The sequence below is a fragment of the Lygodium microphyllum genome, chromosome 7 (assembly GCF_053477565.2).
Source record: "Lygodium microphyllum isolate KBCC chromosome 7, Lygodium_microphyllum_v1.1.10, whole genome shotgun sequence".
Taxonomy (NCBI): Eukaryota; Viridiplantae; Streptophyta; class Polypodiopsida; order Schizaeales; family Lygodiaceae; genus Lygodium; species Lygodium microphyllum.
Window position 1 is genome coordinate 130149984 of NC_141141.1, and position 20477 is coordinate 130170460.

A 20477-nucleotide genomic window follows, 5' to 3' on the forward strand; every position below is an offset into this window, starting at 1 on the left:
TTTTCTCAATTCTTGACCACACTACTTCTATCCCACTTTTTTTTCTACAAAAGACCACCTTCTTATGCTTTTACTTTAAGATTCTTAGTGTGGTGAGAGGGGACTTTTCAAGTGTGTGAGTTATCACTCAACCATTGTATTCTCTGATTCTTATATTCCTATGTAAAATTTGTGCATTCTTTCTTTGATTATTTTACAATTGTTGTATTGACATTCTAATATGCTATTAAGTGTACAAGTTTCTTAAAGAAGTTATACTTGCCATTTCAAAATTGAGATCCTTGAACTCCACAATGCACTAGCTTTTGTTTTCTAGATGAAATGGCTAATGTATTAGCCACGTTGTTTAGGCCCAAGAGTATTATGTGTAAGGCTCAATGGACTGTTATCATCAATCTTGATGGGAATGCTTGTGTTGGATCCATGGTCACTAAATTGTGTCTCCCTCATGTTGCTTGCCATGCTATGGTCTAATTCTATTGATAATGTCAAATTTTGTACTCCTTATATTTGCCTTCTCCATGTGGATGTTTGCATTGAGCACTCTTACTTTACACGTGTTTGTTGATGTACTCATTGGTAGTTGCCATTGTTGTGCAACTACTAACATGCATCGAGGTCCTCGTTCATTGGTATTGATGTCTTCATTAATGTTGTTATCAATGGCCAAGCATCGTATATTTGACTTTGTGATTAAATACTTGTCCAAGTGAAGTCTTTTTAAAGGCTATTCTCATATAATCATATGCTCGCCTTTGCCTTCTTACATGGTGTTTGTTGCATTTGTTCAAGCTTGAGTCTATGTGTCATCATACGATTTACACTAAAGTCCTTTGTAAGCAAAAGTTCAACAAAGTTGAAATGTGTATCATCAAGCCCAAATATTCTAGCATTTCAAAAGCCTTGGCCTCATGTATCCAATGCCAAAGTCTATGTCTCTCAACAAACTCTATTTGGGGCTAGTTTAGCTACATGTGGTGTGATGCCATAGTGGCTAGTGTGACTACTTTGGTGTTCAAAGAGAGAATGTGCCTTTGGGCAGTTTCTTCAAAATGTGATACCCAAGGCTTATTGAATCTTAATCCACTAGAGTATTCATGGTGCATCCCAAGCATTCTTGGTCCTTGATTGTTCTTTGAGACAGGATATAGAGAGTGGTCCCTTCACATGTTCACATGCGACTTTTCTCAAGGCTTGGCCTACTACTTACTCTCATAAACCTTCAAATCTTTTTATACAAGAGGTTGTGTATCCACATTCTCATATTTGTACTTGTAGACTTTGTGTGGATACTATCAAGATAAGATAACATCACTATGTACTAAATCCTCATTGTGGATTTTTTCTCCCATTTACAATTTCTAATTGTCTCTTCCATTGTCAATCTTCTCAAAAAAAAACCATCACAATGATACTCTTCAAGCATGCTAGATGGAGCCTAGTCGTGTTATACACTTAACTACCAACTTCTTTTCAATCCTTCTATGATGCTCGAACTATGTACCAGTTTACATTGTCCAATTTGTAGAAACTTCCCACTATAACATTGTGTTGGATCTTGTAAGATAGCAAGCAAGTGGTGAGCTGCTTAGACGCATGGATTTTAAAAAATATTTTTACAAAGTATTTTCTTGTCATCTTTGTTTTATCTATACAAATATGCCATTAATCACTGCATTCAATTCTTGGCATTTTTGGCATTGTGCAAATGTTAATCCTAACTATCTTTCTCCCTCTCTAATTGCTGAAGGGTGATACTAGACCAAGCTTTTGACAATCCAACACAAACATCCCCATCCACAAGGTTGTTAACCCACCACTATGATCTAATACAATATTCCTTAGCATAGGAACAAAATACCTTATACACTATGTTATAGCAAAAATGACATCCATTTGACACCAAAGTTGCATCCCCACCTGCAAATTCTCTCTCTAGATAGTCAAACAATCAATTTTATTTTCTTCATCATTTTGTATCACTTGATGAATAATGTCCTTCATGGACCTAAGAAATTCCTCACAAGTGACCATCTTGGCATATAAGTTCCATGGAAGGTTATCCACTATGGGGAAATGATTTTTGTCCCCCATCTCTAACCAAAAGGCTCCAAAGTTTACCTCCTTCCTATGAGCTACACAAACATGAAAGTCGTTCAAGCTAACAACCACCAACAAGACAGTTCTTCAATCCTCCAATCACCCGTGTCCCAACCCATTGTAGCATGTGGCTCCAACCTAAGATCTCGAGCATTTAGTCAATAAGAGTTCGCCTTTTGCTGAAAATATTTCAATATATTTCTATTGCCTTTTTATTTTTATTTCAAGACCATTTCTTAATATTCCCACTAAATCCTCTTTCACTACCTACACACACACTATCAAGGTATGTTAGAAAGCCCAACAAACATCAAGCTCAAACCCACCAACACACCACTAACAACATCAACCAACAAGATAGTTCTTCAAGCCTCCAATCACCCATGTGCCAACCCATTGTAGCATGTTGCTCCAACCTGAGATCTCGAACATTTAGTCAATAAGAGTTCACCTTTTGCTGAAAATATTTCAATATATTTCTGTTGCTTTTTTATTTACTATTTCGTAATATTCCCACTAATCATCTTTCACTACCTACAAAAACACTATTAAGGAATGTCAGAAAGCCCAAAAAATGCTTTGTGCAGTCTTTGCTCAGTCAAGTTTAGAAATTAGTCAAGTTTAAAATTTTCTGGTAATAACTCAGGGCATCTTAACTCCATTCCACTACCCAAAGGATCTCTCCAGGGAGTACCTTAAACAAATTAACCTTCTGAAATTCTTGAAGGTGAACTAACTTCACCAAAAATGATGGTCCAGAGAAAGCACAGTTATTTGTATGCAAAGCAAGATGCATTGCAATTTGTTTGCCTAACAGATGAAAACATGCAGCATCCCTGCAACATGGAGTCAACAGGGATGCTGCAACATGGAGTCAACAGGGATGCTGCAACATGGAGTCAACAAGTAGCAGAACTGTGATTGACTAAGAGACACAAAGCAAGCCTTGCAAAGAGATCTCCGCTCCACCTGAGACCCTGCTACCACTTTCCCATCCTCCAAAATGAAGTCCATTCAATGACATCCCCAGTCACATCATCAGGCTCAAGCATATACCATATCCAATTGAGGAGCAAAACAAGAGCAGATCTGGGTGGACAAGTCATGGATCAATTACTAAAGGTGAGGAGCATTATCTAAAATTCATTGATATGCAGGCTAACAAAAGAGGAGCCAATGCACAACTGGAGGTTAGCTTTTTGTTAGAACTATCATGTAATGATAACCACACTCAGATTTCCAATTCAATTGCCCATGGAATCAGTGCCTTTTGCAGGTGTAAGCTGCTGTGGCTTTTGTTGTCGCTGAAGCACAGATTTTGCTACATCCACTAAGGACTTGAAGCTGTAAGGCTCATGCATAGCGACTTCAGATAATACTTTCCTGTTCAGCTGAATATTTTGCATGTTCAGACCATGCATTAACTGTCCATATTTGACCTGTCACAAGCAAGCTGAACCTGTCAATAACCCACCTAAAATAGGACAGCCTTCCTCCCTCAACAGTCACAAACTGTGTACATTCAATCACACATCATTGCATCCGTAAACAGCATCGGTAAACAATACAAACAGGAAGTCATAATAGAAGGAAAACATAAAAGATTTGCAGGCTGACAAGTACACAAACACAGGCTTTGTAATGATAGATGCCTTCCTGCAGAGCCCCAGTCACATCTCACATGACAGCTGTAACCCCCCTGCCTACCAATATTGCACATTTGTGTCAAAGATACAGAGTGAACACAAGCAGGACTAGATGCGCAGACCGAACACAGGTTTCTAACAATACATTATATTTCCAATGTGCTACATGGACATATAACTTCAAACCCAACTCCAGAGTCCAAATCATATTCTCCTCTGCCATAAGAACACAGCTCTAGAATGGGAAGGGTATGCTGAGCTACCAAATCTGCTAAAATAAATATCTCTATGGCATTTTTCTGCTCGTTAAACAGCCCCAAAAATGCATTTTTGCTTTTTTGTTCGCACTCTAGACAGTTTGTGCAACACTAAGACTTCTTCTGGCTCCAAGTTGTTCTAGAAAAGGGACTCAGTGTGCAAAACACTATTTGTCCCTTGCTTCCTCGTCATCCCATAGTTGTTGATATCATCAGTCTACCATCATCATAACCTCATCTATCCTCACCAGTGGCAGTCACCCAGTCTGCTGAGGGGCTGCCAGACTACCACAGCTGCCACCCTCCCCTCTAGAGCTGCCGCCCGGCACCTACACATTGGAGGTGCTGCCCCTTGCTGCCAGCCTGTTGACACATTCAATCAGCTGCCATCAGCCTGTTCAGAGTGCCAACCAGCCATCACCAGCTGCTCCATCACATCTACATGAGTTTTGGTGGTTGTGCTAAACTTGAGACATGTACATGTGTTGGAACTAAAAAAGCATTATCACTTAATTAGATCTTAATTATAGCCCCAAAACTCAAATTTACCAAACTTTTAGTAATAAGAAACATGATCCTAGAGAGTGTTTGTGTTCCATAAGCCAAACCCTAATTTGGGAGGATCCATCCATCTTCGAATAGACACGCTGGTCAACCCCATCTTGTTTTGCAAATTGTTGGTGCCGTCTCTGCTATCCACACCCCATCAACTAGAGGAGTAGCTACTGTCCACCATTGGTGCTTGCATCCAGCTCTCCATCTGCTGCTGGCAACTGTTTCCAGCCAGTCCACACTGACAGACATCTTTCAAACCTGCATTTTGCTGTTGTCCATCATTTGTTGCCTGCATTTGACCATCTATCGCTGTGATTTGCCATTTGTGACAGCATTTATTGCTGCATTTACAATCTGGCCTGTCCGTACAGCCTGCCACATCATCAAGACAGCTGCAATTTGGTGCTGCAGCTGTCGCTGTCATCTTCTGAACTGAATTGCATTGTTATGCTGCCTGCCATATATCATCATTGATCCACTCCTCACTCCTGGGTTTGCTCCTGTCAGACGTATTCAAAGGCTATCTACTGTGTTTCAAGGTCCATCAGATTGCTGTGAATTGCTGTTTGCGACAGCATTTCTTGCTGCGTTTACAATCTGGCCTATCCGTGCAGCCTGCCACATCATCAGGACAGCTGCATTTTGGTGCTGCAGCTATCACCATCATCTTCTGGACTGAATTCCATTGTTCTACTGCCCACCGTCTGTCATCATTGATCCAACTCCTCACTTTTGGGTATGCTGATGTCAGACATATTCAAAGGTTGTCTGCTGTCATGAGGACATGTATTTTTGAAACCTCACTTAACATGTGGATTAATTTTTAATCACATAATTAAATAAATGTTGCATATGTGAGGTGCAACTCGGATTAAAGTAAATTTATGAGCCCGAGACCCGAAGAAACCACGGGATATCAAAGGAAAAAGTTCCTATAAGTTATGCCGCACAGGTACTTGGTGGTATCTAGTGTCAATTGTTGGCCTAGGTCATTCATTTGGCCATAACTATCAGTTGTGACACTAGAGAAGTGGCATTCAAGAGTACCTAACACCAATCTAATGGTCAAAGATGACGCACAGACACTCGGGAATGGAACTCGCCTAGCCAATTTAATAATCGGCCAGTTATTATTTTTCAGGGCACCAAAATAATTTTCAGTTTTTAAAGATTGAATATTAATATTTAATTATAAAAAATACTGAAAAAACCATTTGGAAAAACTGCCACTTTTCAAAATTGCCCATGCAAGACTGAAAAACATCTTTTGAGGCTGGAGAGAGGCATTTTTATGATTCAACCTGCAAGAGAGAGAGGAGGAGAGGTTGTGAATCTGATTTGCAGCCATTGGAGGACCTTCTGAGGCAGCCAGGGGCAGAAGAAGACCAATCAACATCAGGTGATAGCATCTACATGCTGTTGAGACAGGAAAGCAGTAGTAAATGACTGATTTCTTAAGTTCTTTGCATCTACATGCTGTTGTGGCAGGGCAGCAGCTGCATTTGGTTGATTTTCAATCATTCTTCACGACAAAACTCTGAATTTTCTCTCTCTACAGCTTTCCCTCTCATCTCCCAGTCATTTCACAACCTTGCTCCAAAAATCTCAGCATTTGGACCCTTGGAGACTGAGAAATTTCAGATTTCTCTGCTGTAAACCCTAATCTACAGCAAAAATTAGGGTTTAGCAACAGCCTCGGAAATCATGCCAGAAATTGGAAGCTCCACGACTTGGATTGAACAAGACTAAAGCCATGTTTAGCCTATTCAAGTGGAGGGACCGGCAAATAATTGAATTTGGGGCATTTTCTATCTCCATTAAAGTGGGTGAAGGCCAATTGATTGCCTGAATCAAGGGGCAAATCAGATTAAAGACTTGGTAATTTTGAATAGTAAGGGGAGTTGAAATACCGAAAGGGATTACGAGAATCCCATTGTAAATCAACTTCTTCTCAATAAAGCTAAAGAAATACCGAAAGGGGCGCCAATTTTGGGGCCAATCGGGTATGCATTGTCCAAGATCAGTAGGTAAATTTGTATTTTCAGATTTGCACTAATCGTTTGCTACTATAATTAAGTTGCAATCAAGGATTTACACCCATCCATAGAAGGAAGGCCGGTTTCAATCTGCTGTGTTTCAAAATCTACCAGAGAGTACAACACACTCTAGCTCATAAACTCTATCCCAATCCTAGAGACATAGGAGTTCAAGGGATATTATTTCACCTTTGCATAGTGTATTTGCTACATTGAGTATCATATATATTGAGCATTCATTTACTCATTTTCTTCTTCAGTGTTCATTGTCTCCAAGTTACCCTAACCTTAACTATGTTCTTTATTAGTATATGCTTTGTCATACAATTGTGTTTCCTATTTGTAGAGTACTTATTTACATGGTATCAGAGCTAGGTACTCACTAAAGAAACCTAGGCTTTTGATTAGAAAGTTCATCATCAGAAATAGATTCACGAAAGGAAGATGGCTTCGAATACTTCCACACCACTTCAATCTACCTAACCCTAAGAACCAAACCCCCACCCCTCACTCAAGTAACTATTAGAATTTGCCAATTCTATGGGCAATGCCTAATGTTTTAGTCTTTAGTTCTTTTTCAGTTCTTAGTATGGACACAGAAGGACTATGCATTTCTAGCTTGCAGTTGTGATTCTTCAATGGTTGATTCAACATTTAATGCTACTGAAATGTAGCAAACATGGTATTTTGACAGTGAAGCTTCAAAGCACATCACTTCTAGGAAGTGTTTGTTTTCCTCTCTACATTCAACCCTTGTTGAAAAGTGTGTTACATGTGCAAACAGCAGTAATTCTAATGTTTGTGGCATTGGAAAAGTCACTATTACTGCTACAAATGGTTCTAACTTCATGCTTCTAGATATCTTGTTTGTGTCTAGCATTATAAAGAACTTGTTGTCTATCTTTGCTTTTAACAAGCATGGCTTTCAAGTCATCTTTAAGGATGACAAATGCATTGTCAAAGACAAGGAGATAGATTATGCAATGCACTCAGGCTGTATAGAACCCTGTATAAGGGTTTATTTTTGTTGGATACCTATGATGCATAATCTCATGATGTTCTGACAATCACTACTCTTATCACCCGCTATCCAGAATGTGGAGCTATGGCATGCCCACTATGAAAATATGAGTTTTGAGAGTCTGATGACCCTTTAGAGGTGTCATATAGTAGATGCATTGCCTCTAGTGGAGAATCCACCTCCTCATACATGCGAGAGATGTATTTTGGGCAAGATGCAAAGATTTACCTGCAAAAAGGATGGTGCAATGCTTGTTGTCCTAAAATTGCAGCTTATTCACTCTGATGTTTGTGATCCCATGAGGACACATGCACTTGGAGGTCATCTTTACTTTGTTACATTTATTGACTCTAATGTTTGTGGTCCCATGAGGACACGTGCACTTGGAGGTCATCTTTACTTTGTTACATTTATTGACTCTAATGTTTGTGGTCCCATGAGGACACGTGCACTTAGAGGTCATCTTTACTTTGTTACATTTATTGATGACTACTCTCGGTATACATGGATGTATGGGCTAAAAGGAAAATCTAATGTATTTATGCATTTTAAACATCTTGTTGCAAAGCTTGAGGCTGAAACTGACTTGAAAGTGTAAACACTTCGCACAAATAGAGGAGGGGGAGTACATGTTTTGTGCTTTTGAGACATATTTGCTTGATCATGGCATTGCACATCAAGCCAATGTTAAAATGACTCCTCAGTAGAATGGTGTTACTGAAAGGAAGAATCACACTCATATGGAGATGACTTGTTGTATACTCAAAAGCAAGGGGTTGTCTCATAAATTTTGGTTAGAAAGCCTTTAGTGTGCAAATCATGTGTTAAATTGTGCACCCACTAAGGCACTAAAGATGATCACCCCGTATGAAGCTTAGCATGGCAAGAAAGTTAAAACCCAAGGTTGACTACTTTCAGGTCTTTGGTTGCATAGCCTATGCACATGTTCCAAAAGAGCTTTATGGGAAACTTGATGACAAGGCTGTAAAATGCATATTTATGGGCTACAATTTGAAAAGTAAGGGCTATCACCTATATGACCTGCGCACAAGAAGTTTTTGCCGGTAGGGATATCATATTTTCTGAAAATACTGCATTGTCACACAATCCGTTTCAAATGCCTGCCAGCCATGACATTGGTGATGTCTTTGATGTTCTCTTGCCACTTTCTTTAGAGTCTATGCCTGCAGTAAATGGCCGGACAGACATAACACAACAAGTTGTTGCTACACCATATGTGCCTGAACAACAAGGTGTTGATGATGGTTTACCACATGCAATGGAAGATGCATTACAACATAAAAGGGCTGTTGTAAATGCAACAAAAACAGTCCTGAATGGCTGTTACAAACTCTCCAGGAGAGTAAAATGGATGCTCCTTTAGCTCAACGCACTAAAGGGCTGCTAGGCATGCAACACATGATTCAAGGGGAGCCCATTTAGCTGATTTTATAAAAGTAGGTGATCGTGATGAGCCTACTTCCTTGGACTAAGCTCAGCAAGATGTACATTGGATGCAAGCCATGCAAGATGAGTTAGACTCTATTGCCACTAACTCTACATGGGATCTTGTGGATTTACCACTTGGCAAGAAGGCCATTGACACAAAATGGGTTTTTAAACTCAAACGCAAGGCTGATGATACTGTTGACAAGTACAAAGCACAATTGGTAGCAAAAGGCTATGCACATAAAAAGGGCATAGATTATGAAGAGACTTTTGCTCCTACATCCCATATGAGTACAATGAGATGTGTAATTGCTATGGCTGCAAATTATGGTTGGAAGTTACATCTATTGGGCATTAAGACAGCATTCTTGAATGGGGATTTGCATGAGGATGTTTGTGTGTCAAAACCTCTAGGGTTTGTGGTTAACGAGAAAGAGCACATGGTATGCAAGCTAAACAAAGCTCTTAATGGCCTCAAACAGGCTCCTTATGCATGGTACTCTAAAATTGATGCATATTTGGCCAGCAAAGGGTTCAAAAACAGTCCAAGTACTCCCACTCTATACATTAAGAATGAAGGGGGGGACTTGTTGATTATCATTCTTTATGTAGATGACATGTTGCTCATTGGACCTTCAGAAACAAAATTTCCAAATTTCAAGACTGAATTAAAACATGCATTTGCTATGTCAGATATGGGCTGTCTACACTATTATTTGGGGATTCAATTCACCAAAAATCAGCATGGTATCATCATGTCATAGTCACAATATGTGGATAAGATGTGGTTTAATATGCAAGATTGCAAACCTATGTGCACTCCTATGGACCCAGGCTTAAAGCTCTCTATGCATGATGGTGAAGAGATGTCTAATATTGCAATTTATAGCCAGGCTATTGGTTGTCTTATTTATCTTTGCAACACATGCCCTAACATTCAATATACAGTATCTCACGTTAGCAGGTACATGCATAGCCCATGGACTATACATTGGCAAGCTATTAAGTGGATCTTCAAATACTTGTAAGGTACTCAATCACATGTATTATTAATTCCTAGGGGAAAAGACTTGCAATTATAGGCTTACATTGATTCAAATTGGGTTGGTGATGCAGACACCAAGCAAACTACTAGTAGACACTGTTTCTTTCTAGGCCGTTCGTGCATTTCATGGCTAAGTAAGAAACAACCTACAATGGCTGCCTCGTCCTGTGAGGCTGAGTACAAGGCAGCCTTCACGGCAATAGTGGAATGTGTATAATTGAGCAAATTGTTAGCTGATCTACATTTATCACTGGAGGGTCCTACACCCATTCTTTCTGACAGTCAAAATGCTATTGCAGTGGCACAAAATCTTGTGTTTCATGCTCGCACAAAACATATTGAGGTGCATTACCATTATGTCAGAGAGAGATGCTATGCAAGAGAGATCAGCTTGATGTGTGTTCCTCCATCATTGGTTGTCATTTTCCAACAGTAACCCCCAATCTACATGAGGCAAGGTAGTGGCAACCAAAATCACAATAGTGGGGGACTCAGGCCCACACTACCACCAGTCAACCATCATAACCAGTTTTATACTCAACTCCCAAAGGCATGTTAAACCAATCTACTAGACCACATGCCCACCTTGTCTTCGTAGAGACATTAAAGGATGTCAGTTTAGTCCATATTCCCAAGTTACCTCTTGATGAGGCGACCATAGAGGCCCACTATACCCGACCAAGCACATCTTCACCTCTTCATAGATTCTCTGGCCAATTTAGTGATTGCTCGCAGTGAGGCACAACCTAGTGGCCTCTATACGATGACTCAGTTCCTCTCCCAACCAACTTTCGAGAGCAAGTAGTTCCATAGTTTTTGGGCTTTAGCTGTTATGAGCAATGCAAGTGCTCTTTGAGAGAGAGAAGGTTACTCTCACAAGTTACGACTTACAAGAGAAGAACTTGAAAGAGAAATTAAACTAAAACATGATTGCGAGATAACTCGATCACAAGAGAATGCTCACAAGAGTGTGGCTTGATTACAAGACAAGAGTCGATACAAGACAAGACTAGAACAAGACAAGACCTGAAAGAAGACTTACCTCACAAAAGCCTCACAACTAGTGTTGGCAAGACTAAAGGGCTTGTAGCCCAAGACCCCTATCTATACTAGAATTGAGGAGGTTAAGGAGAAGCTTCTAGATGATGACATCATTGAACATAGGCATCATTGACATAAGTAATGACATAAGCAATGTTGATGTAAGCATTCGTGCAAGCTTCTTCTAGAACTTTCCAAAGAATTATCTAGAACCTTCTTAGAATTGTCTAGTACTTTCTTCCAATATCTTCTAGAATATTCTAGAATCTTCTAGAAACTTCATGCGACTAGGGGCTATAACAACTTGCATATGTGCTTTTGATTAGGCCTTGGCTTGGTTGGACGTTAAAGATGAAATTCGTGAATCTTAACAAGAGCTCCCACGTGCATTCACTTGCATCATAGCCCTTCCAATGGATAAGATATTGTAATCTACCTCTTGAAATTCTCGAATCCAGGATTTTGTCTACTTCATAATCTCGGTGATCTTCAATTATGATTAGAGAAGATGGACTTGAAATAAATAATGGCTAACAAAGTCGAATCTGGATAGAAAACCACTCCATATTGCTTGGCAACAATTCAAGACATGAGAAATCATAAAATATTCTAGATTCTTATGGTTTGTATTGATAGTATCTTATGAGGGGCACCTTCAAATTGGTGTTCCCAATAGGGTCTCCAAGGAGTCCACAATAGCTAGAAGTTCTTTATCATGAATTTCACAATTGATTTCTGCAACATAGAATTTTCTCAAGTGAAAAGCTACTAGATGAACTCGATTATCATCACCAATCTAGAATAGAGCAGCTCCAAGTGCAAAATCTGAGGCATTGGTCTACATGATAAGGGGCTTCAATGGATCTGCATAGATGAGAATGGGTACTAAGGTGAAGGCCTGCTCCCATACAAACTTATCATTTCCCGTTAGGTTGATTAGAGGGTTGGCAATTATCAGAGTAATCCTTAATAGATTCAATAAAAATTTACAAATCCCAAAAAGTATTGAATATCTTGCAAATGAAGAAGACTCCCATTCTAGATAGTTTGTACTTCTTAGGTGTTGAGCTAAAATATGCATTACTTGCTGATTAGCCTCTTAAACAGTCCCAAAACACACTAAAAATGCTCTTTTAGAGTAAAACCCTAAAACGGGGAGCGGTTTGAGAGAGTTCAATTGAAACCCTAAAAAGGGGAGCGGTTCGAGAGCGTTTAGTGGAAACCCTAATTTTTGGGGCGCCCTTCCACATCTATAAATAGACAAGCTGCCCCCATTCAGCGATCATCCTTGTTTGCAGGTTACACCAGCCCACACACCCTTTGCTGTTGTTGGCGCCCAGTTTCCAGCTTGCAGCCCGCCTCCATCTGCTGTCCAGCCATCATCGACTGCAGCCACATTATCTTCAGCCTATCCATTGCTGTAGGTGACAGCTCTTAGCTCCTGGCGACTGCTCCAGACTGTCCCAGACTATTGTTCAGACTGCTGTCCATCACCTCCAGGGTCAACCAGCCTGTGTTTTCAGTATTGCAAGCGCTGACACTCTCAGACACTGTTTCAGCCTGCTATTTACAACAGACTGCACAGTTTCCAGCCTCCGATCGGTGGTACACTGCTGCATTTACCAGTTTCCAACCTCCAAACTGCTGTGTTTTAGTGACCAGCCTGCTGCCATTCACTATTCAGCACTCCTACACTCCGACTGGTGGTCACAGACTTGGGATCCGTCTTCGGTGGACATCACACTCCGACATTGCTCTGCCCTTGAGCACACTGTACACTCTTACATTCATTTACAGCATTCATTCACTTCAAAGTTGTACTCTCTCTCCCTTCTTCTATTTGTGTTTGAGTTTTTGTGTTTGAGTTTTGAGTTTTGAGTTTTGTGTTTAAGGTTTGAGTTTTTGAGTTTTGCGTTTAGGGTTTGAGTTTTGCCCTCTGTGTCTGTGTCTGTCTCTTTGTGTTTCTGTCGTGGTCGTTCACTCTGTGTGTCCTCAGTGCAAACCCTAGCAGTTTCCTTCACATTAGGATCCATAGAAATTCCCTTCTCAAAAATGATATACCCCAAAAACTCAACTTCAATTTTATGGAAAGAACCATTTTCCAGCTTTGCATACAAGCTACTTCCCACAATTTATTTAAGACTATTTTAACGTGATGCTCATGCTCCTCTTGGTTCTTAGAAAAGATCAAGATGTCAACCAAATAGATCACAATAAAGTAATCCAAATATTCTCAAAAGATATCATTCATTATATGTTCGAAAACTGTCAGAGCATTCGTGAGGCCAAATGGCATGACAACATACCTTGTGCAAAAAGTTGTCTTCCATTCATCATCTTCCTTTATCCTGACAAGATTGTAAGCGCCATGAAGATCTATCTTGGTGAAGACTTGGGCTTTTCCAAGTTGTTCAAGGAGTTCTAGAATCAAAAAAAGAGGATAGCAATTCTTGATAGTAATCTTATTTGCACAATCATAAGGTTGGTGTTCTGGTAACATATCCGCATTCTTCTTTTCAAACACATCCTTAAACTCTACATATTGAGCTAGGAGTATGTCCAAGCTTTCGTTCTTTGGCTTCTCTATTGGAATTGCATAAATCAAAAAGCATGGATGTTTCTTTGCTTAACACATGAACACCTTTGCCCCAATGTATATTGGTCAAGATTTCTTCCTTTTATTATTTTGCACTAGCCTTGGTTCAATCTTTCTAGACCTCCCAATTCATGTCGGGGTTATGTAATTCTAGTCACGGTAGCCCAATAACAACAGGACTAATTGGGCAATGGATAATGTTAAAGGCTATATCTAATACAAGACTCCTTAGGATAACTTTTATGGATTGAATCTCATGCCTTGACATCTCCCAAAGCAAGAGGTCGACCATCACTTTCTACTACACATACCAGCTTTGCTTTCCTTAGAAGTTCTATACCATGTTACTCTGAAAATTTATTGTCCATGAAGCATGATACGTGTTGAGAAACCACATCATTCCGTATAGTTTTCCTTCTTCATTCCCATTTTTGGTTTCAATTTCCAGCCCTAAAAAGGCTTTCTAGGGTCTTCCAAGAGAGTCAGAGCGCCATACGAGAGACTTCAGTGGGCGACACTCACGATTGTTTGTGCCTATATATATGGCACCTCCTATCATTCTTCACTTATACTCCACACACTCTCACTTCTTCTGAGACTTTCACCTTTCCTCTCTCCTTCCATTGTCTTCTTCAGGTGCCCTGTCACCTTCAACATCAGGTTTGCATTAGAAGCCCATCCTACTGGCGTTAGCTTCCCCCCTAGCGACAACTCATCTCAGCGTGGTGTCAACATCCCCAACCTGGCAATAGCTTCCTTCACCTAGGCATTAGTCTTCACTCACACTACACAGTCCATTGATTTGCATTGGCAGCCTATGGACATCCTGATCACCTAGCGTCACATCCTTTGCTTATGTCATTATCTCCAAAGGCTAGTGGACCTTGCGTTTGACAGTTTCTACCCCTTCCTTCATCAGCCGCGATGGTGCATCTGCTCCACGCGTCATCTAACATTTGCGATTGATTGTTTGGGAGGTCACTTTCATCAACGAACATCACCCCAATGTATGCATCTTGCATTTGGCATCCGGTTGGCTCCATCAACGTTTGGCAACCTCCATCTCCAATTAGCGTTAGCATCAAAGGCCATTGGGCCTTGCGTTTGATAGCCTAGGTCCATCACCAGTCATCATCCCTGCGCTACACATTCAAAGGCTCCTCTTTGACGGCAATCTCCCTTCTCTAGGTGACACCTCATTATCCCTGTGTTTATAGACTCAGAGGCTTCTTTGGCAATCTCCTTGCTCTAGGGCATGCTTCATGCTACGATACCCTTGTATTAGATTCACTTTATTATTTCATTCGTTCATCTCGTTTTCTCTCCTTTTCTCCTCTCAGTGTTTGTTGTACACACATTGTGTTCCTCCCTGCAAACCCTACTATCTCTCTTGTTGCTTTGTCATTTCTTAACATAGTATCAGAGCCAAAGGAGTCAGTGAGCTACGAAGATCCTCTCTATTAGTGAAGGCCAAGACAGGTTGCAGGTTCAACATCCACATTTGATTTCCTTACTTCTACTACGCCCCTAGAAAATATCCTTCTTCTCCCTCCCACCCTTCATTTTACAGGCTGACACTACAGTATCATGGTATCTCCACTGTCAAATTGCCTGTCTATTGGGTGCTCCTATTGCAACAACAACAATCACACCCCCAAAGATTGTCGATATCGACCTTTGCTCCCTACCCCACTGAAGTATATGTGTCTTCCACCAAGCACTCCTTATGCTACCTCTCCTTTCTGGGCCACAGAGATTGTTCTACATTGGCTCTCAGCTTACTATGCTCAAGGCAATAAGACGCATCCAACACGCACTAAGTCCTCACAAGTAGACGGAGGCATTAAGACCTCACGAGGTCCTCCTGGAGACCACCACACTGCAAGGAAGTTCCCCCACCCATTTTCGAGTCCAGCGGCTCCCACGGCCACATCTCCTCCACAATCCACTCCATTGAGAGCCCACAACTATTGCCCGCCCTTGGCTCACCCTAAGCCTCCTACCCCACTATCTTCTACTTAGGTCCAAGAAGACACCTCTAGGCGTTCTTCAGCTTCTGCTCCTTCTAAGCCCTGGATACCTCATTTGGCACGACCGGCAATACTTACTTCGTCCTCAGATACCTCAGAGTCCGTGATCCATAATTTGGAGTCCCTATCTTGCTCAAAGGGGAATCTTTTTCCTTTGCCCTCAAAGGGAGCATCTCCTTTTTCTTCTCCTCCTCGAATAGGGTGGTAAATAGTCTGATTAAGCACTATTTACAGCAATTAACAAATTCACAAAACTAAAATGCACACTTTACCATATAATCTTGGACCTTGGACACCTTGTTGGCCCCAAAACTGGTGGCTCTTTCGGTACTTATTTAACTTAATTGAAGAAGAAGTTGATGTACAATGGGATTCTCCCAATCCCTTTCGGTATTCCAACTCCCCTTGCTGTCCAAAATGACTAGCAAGTCTTCAATCTGATTTGCCCCTTGATTCGGGCAATCAATTGGCCTTCACCCGCTTTGATGGAGACGAAAAATGCCCCAAATTCAATGATTTGCTGGTCCCTCCACTTGAATAGGCTAAAAACAGCTTCAGCCTTGTTGAATCCAAGTCTTGGAGCTTCCAATTTTTGGCATGCTTCCTAAGGCTACCGCTAAAACCTAATTTCTACTACAGATTAGGGCTTACAGCAGAGAAATTTGAAATTTCCTAGCCTCTGGTGATCTCAATGTTGTAATCTTCAGAGCAAGGCTGCAGAAAGGCTAGGAGATGAGAGAGAATACTAAGGAGAGAGAAAATTCAAACTTTCTTGCGAAGAATTGAAGAAAATCGATCATTAACTACTGCTGCCCTGTCTCAACAGCCTATAGATGCTGTCACCCTACTATTGATTGGTCTTCTCCTGTAAATGCCCCAAACAACGTAGTATGCTTAACAATTATGATATTCGCTTGTTTTCGAGATTTAATATAAAAGAGAATAAACACTTAAAGCTGAAAATAAAAATTACTCAAAAAATTACAGCCATGAAAATGTAAAAGTAATGGAGACAAGATTGAGGGTTGAAGATGGGCAACCCCCCTCCCCGAAGGAAATGTATTTCTGCTCAGCCCAAGTCCCTTAGGGAAGAGCTCAGTTACAATCAACCTGAGAGTGAGGAGAAGTAATTCTCACTCTCACAAGATCATGCAAAGATGTACAAACACACATGCATTATCTATTATGCAATGATAAGAACTTATTTCTTTACAGTATGAGAGAAGAAAGAGGGGAAATCAGCCTTTCTCCATCGTTGATCAGCAGTACATGGATAGGGCTTGCTTCTTGTTGCTAAAATGGAAGAGAGAGCTCGAGAAGGAGGTGCTATAATGAATTTACAGGCTTGCTGTCCTGTAAAACAGCAGTGATAGAAGAGGGAATATGGAAGAATTTGATAATGGAGAAGTGGGGGATGATGATGGGGATGGATGGGGCCAGTTTCTGGCTATCTGTGGGTGTTGTACATGAGTTTACCGCGAAGAAAAATGATGCTGAATGAAGAAAAACGAGCTCTTATTTATAGGAGAGGGAAGAGCTAGTACAAAAGGAGAAAGTGGATGATAGATGACGAAGAGACAGAACCACAAAAACGATGAAAGCACGAGTATCCTTCTCCTCCCAACCACGCCTAGATAAGTGCTGGCCCTCCACCCGGATTCCTTTGCCAGCCGTCAACTTCCTGAAGTCCTACTATTCCTGGACTCCCTTACTCTCTAGGCTCCCCTTAACCCCGTTCGAGCGCCCAAGAGCCCGGACGGTCATTCTCGTACATGTTCCCCTAAATTTACCTTAATGTGACATTAAATATCACTTTTAATGTCACATGTCACATTCCATATTTATGACCTTAATGTGACATTAAATATCACTTTTAATGTCACATTTCCTTCCCCATAAGAATCGGTTTCGTCCTCGAAAACGATATTTGGAAGATCTAACTGTAAATCGGGAAACCTTTTCTTTAAAGTACTTACTCGCTCCCATGTTGAGCTTTCTTCTGAACAATCTTTCCACTTAACCAAACATTCTTGATAAATAGTATTCCTCGTTCGCCTATTACGAACATTTAATATTTTTTCTGGTTCATGTGGATTAGATTGGTCATAGAATAACTCCTCAATATCATCATTTAAGATTAGATTATCCAAATCACCCAGCTTCTTCCTTAATTTGCTTACATGAAAAACTGGATGTATTTTACTACCAGCAGGTAGTTGGAGCTTGTAAGCCAATTCTCCCACCCTTTTAAGTATTATGAAAGAACCACAATACCTTGGTGAAAGCTTTGGACAATGTCCCTTTTTCATAGTTTTGGTTTGTTCAGGCACCTTAAGATAGACCAATTCTCCTTCTTTAAAGGAGATGTCTCTTCGGTGAGGATCTGCATATGCTCTAGCTCGATTTTGAGCTTTTTTAATATTTTCTTGAGCAAATTTTAACATACTATTCATATCCTCCAAAAAGTCTTTAGCTGCCTGAACCTTTTCCTTATGCAGTCCTACTGCAAAAGGAGCTCTGGGCTGAAACCCATACATTAACATAAATGGACTATATCCAGTGGAAGAGTGCTTGGCACTGTTATATACAAACTCTGCTATCGGTAAATACTCTTCCCAATTAGTTTGCCTTTTACTTACATTTGCCCTAAGCATATCTTCAAGAATTTGGTTAACCCTTTCAGTTTGCCCATCTGTTTGTGGGTGATCCGCCGTACTCATGCTAAGTTTAGTATCCAATTTCCTAAATACCGCACGCCAAAAATGGCTATCAAATTTTCTGTCTCAATCAGAAACTATATTTGCCGGAAGGCCATACAATCGGTATATGTTCTCTACGAACAATCTAGCCAATTCTGGTGTTTTAACATCAGTTGAAGTTGGAATAAACCTAGCCATTTTGGTTAATCTGTCCACAATCACCCACACAAAGTCGTGCCCCCTCTGTGTTCTAGGTAAAGCAACAATAAAGTCCATGGAGATACTCTCCCATTTTCCCGAAGGAATTTCTAATGGATGGAGAAGTCCTTCCATTTTTAATCTTTCAGCTTTATTAACCTGGCATTTATTACATTTGACCACATAGTCAAGGACGTCCTTATTCATTCCAGGCCAATAGAACTGCCTTTTAATAAGACTATAAGTCTTATTAACTCCTGGATGTCCCGTACTAGGGATATCATGACACTCAAAGAGTATCTGGCGCCTTATTTCTATATCTTTCGGGACACATACCCTACCCTTGTAGAGTAAATAACCATTATCAATGGTAAAATTCTTCCACTTGAATCCAGTTTGAGCAACCCCTGATGCTCCATTTCCTTGTTGAACATCCTCAGATATTCCTTCCTCAGTAGAAGCACTTTCAGTTGGATCCCCATTTTTTATTGCTTCCCATATGTTGGAATATGCCGGATCAACTTGGCATTTCCCTTTTAAAGATTCAAGCAAGTTGGAAGTGAACTGAGTAAAACTCAATTCATTAATGATGGGCATTCTGCTGAGTGCATCAGCTATTATATTATACTTTCCTTTTCTATATCTTATCTCATAGTCGAACTCTTGGAGGAGTTCGGCCCGTTTGGCTTTACGCCCGTGTAAATCTGGTTGATCATTAAGCCACTTAATGCTTTCATGATCCGATAAAATCAAAAGTTTGGCACCATACAAATAGTGCATCCATTTCTTCATTGCATGTACTATTGCATACAGCTCCCTCTCATAAACAAAATAATTCTGTTTTGCACGATCTAATTTCTTGCTTTCAAAAGCAACTGGTCGACCTTCTTGTAATAAGACCGCGCCTATTGCCTTATCACTGGCATCAGCTTCAACCACAAATGGTTTATTAGGATCCACTATTAATAATACTGGAGCTGTAGCAATAGCTACCTTAAGTTTTTGAAAACTTTCATTTTGGTCTGTTCCCCAATTAAAATTTTTCCCTTTCCCTTTAAGTTGGTCTGTCATTGGAACAGCTATTTTGGCATAATCTCGAATGAATCTACGATAAAATCCAAATAAACCTAGGAAGATCTGCAGCTCTTCCAGGTTCCTTGGAGGTAGCCATTCAATAATTGCCCTTACTTTTTCTGGATCCATGTTGATTCTCTCTTTCGAGATAATATACCCTAGATATTTGACCTCTTGTGCAAAGAATTCACATTTAGTTTTCTTCGCATAAAGGGAATGTGTTCTTAACAGTTGGAATACTAATTGTAAGTGTTCCAAATGTTTTTCTCTTGATTTACTAAAGATCAAGATATCATCCAAAAAGACTACTACAAAATGTCCTAGATAGGACCGTAAAACACTATTCATCAGCTTCATAAAGGTACCTGGTGCATTAGTGAGGCCAAAAGGCATCACCAAAAAATCATAATGCCCGTATCTAGTACGAAATGCCGTCTTGGAAACATCTTGTGCCTTAATTCTTATTTGGTGATAGCCTGATCTTAAATCTATCTTTGTGAAGAATTTTGCCCCTTGCAATTGATCAAAAAGATCTTCCATTCTGGGCATAGGAAATTTATTCTTCACCGTTATTTTATTCAATGCTCTATAGTCAACACAAAGTCGCATAGAACCATCTTTTTTCTTGACCAATAAAATTGGTAAAGCCCAAGGTGAATTACTGGGTTGAATAAACCCTTTATGCAGGTAATCCTTAATTTGTCTTTCAACTTCTTGATGCTGTGTTTCA

At 40.3% G+C, this 20477-nt stretch overlaps 1 protein-coding gene across 1 annotated transcript in view; it reads right to left on the reverse strand.

Annotated features, from left to right (window-relative positions):
• Positions 1 to 2695: 2695 nt before the first annotated feature.
• LOC148033953 (Ribosomal protein L20) overlaps positions 2696 to 20477 on the reverse strand; it is a 33571-nt gene continuing 15789 nt past the window's right edge. The window contains exon 2 of the mRNA XM_087682407.1: positions 2696 to 3539. Coding sequence (XP_087538533.1) covers positions 3345 to 3539 — 195 coding nt within the window. The 3' untranslated portion in view covers positions 2696 to 3344. The remainder of the gene's footprint in view (positions 3540 to 20477) is intronic.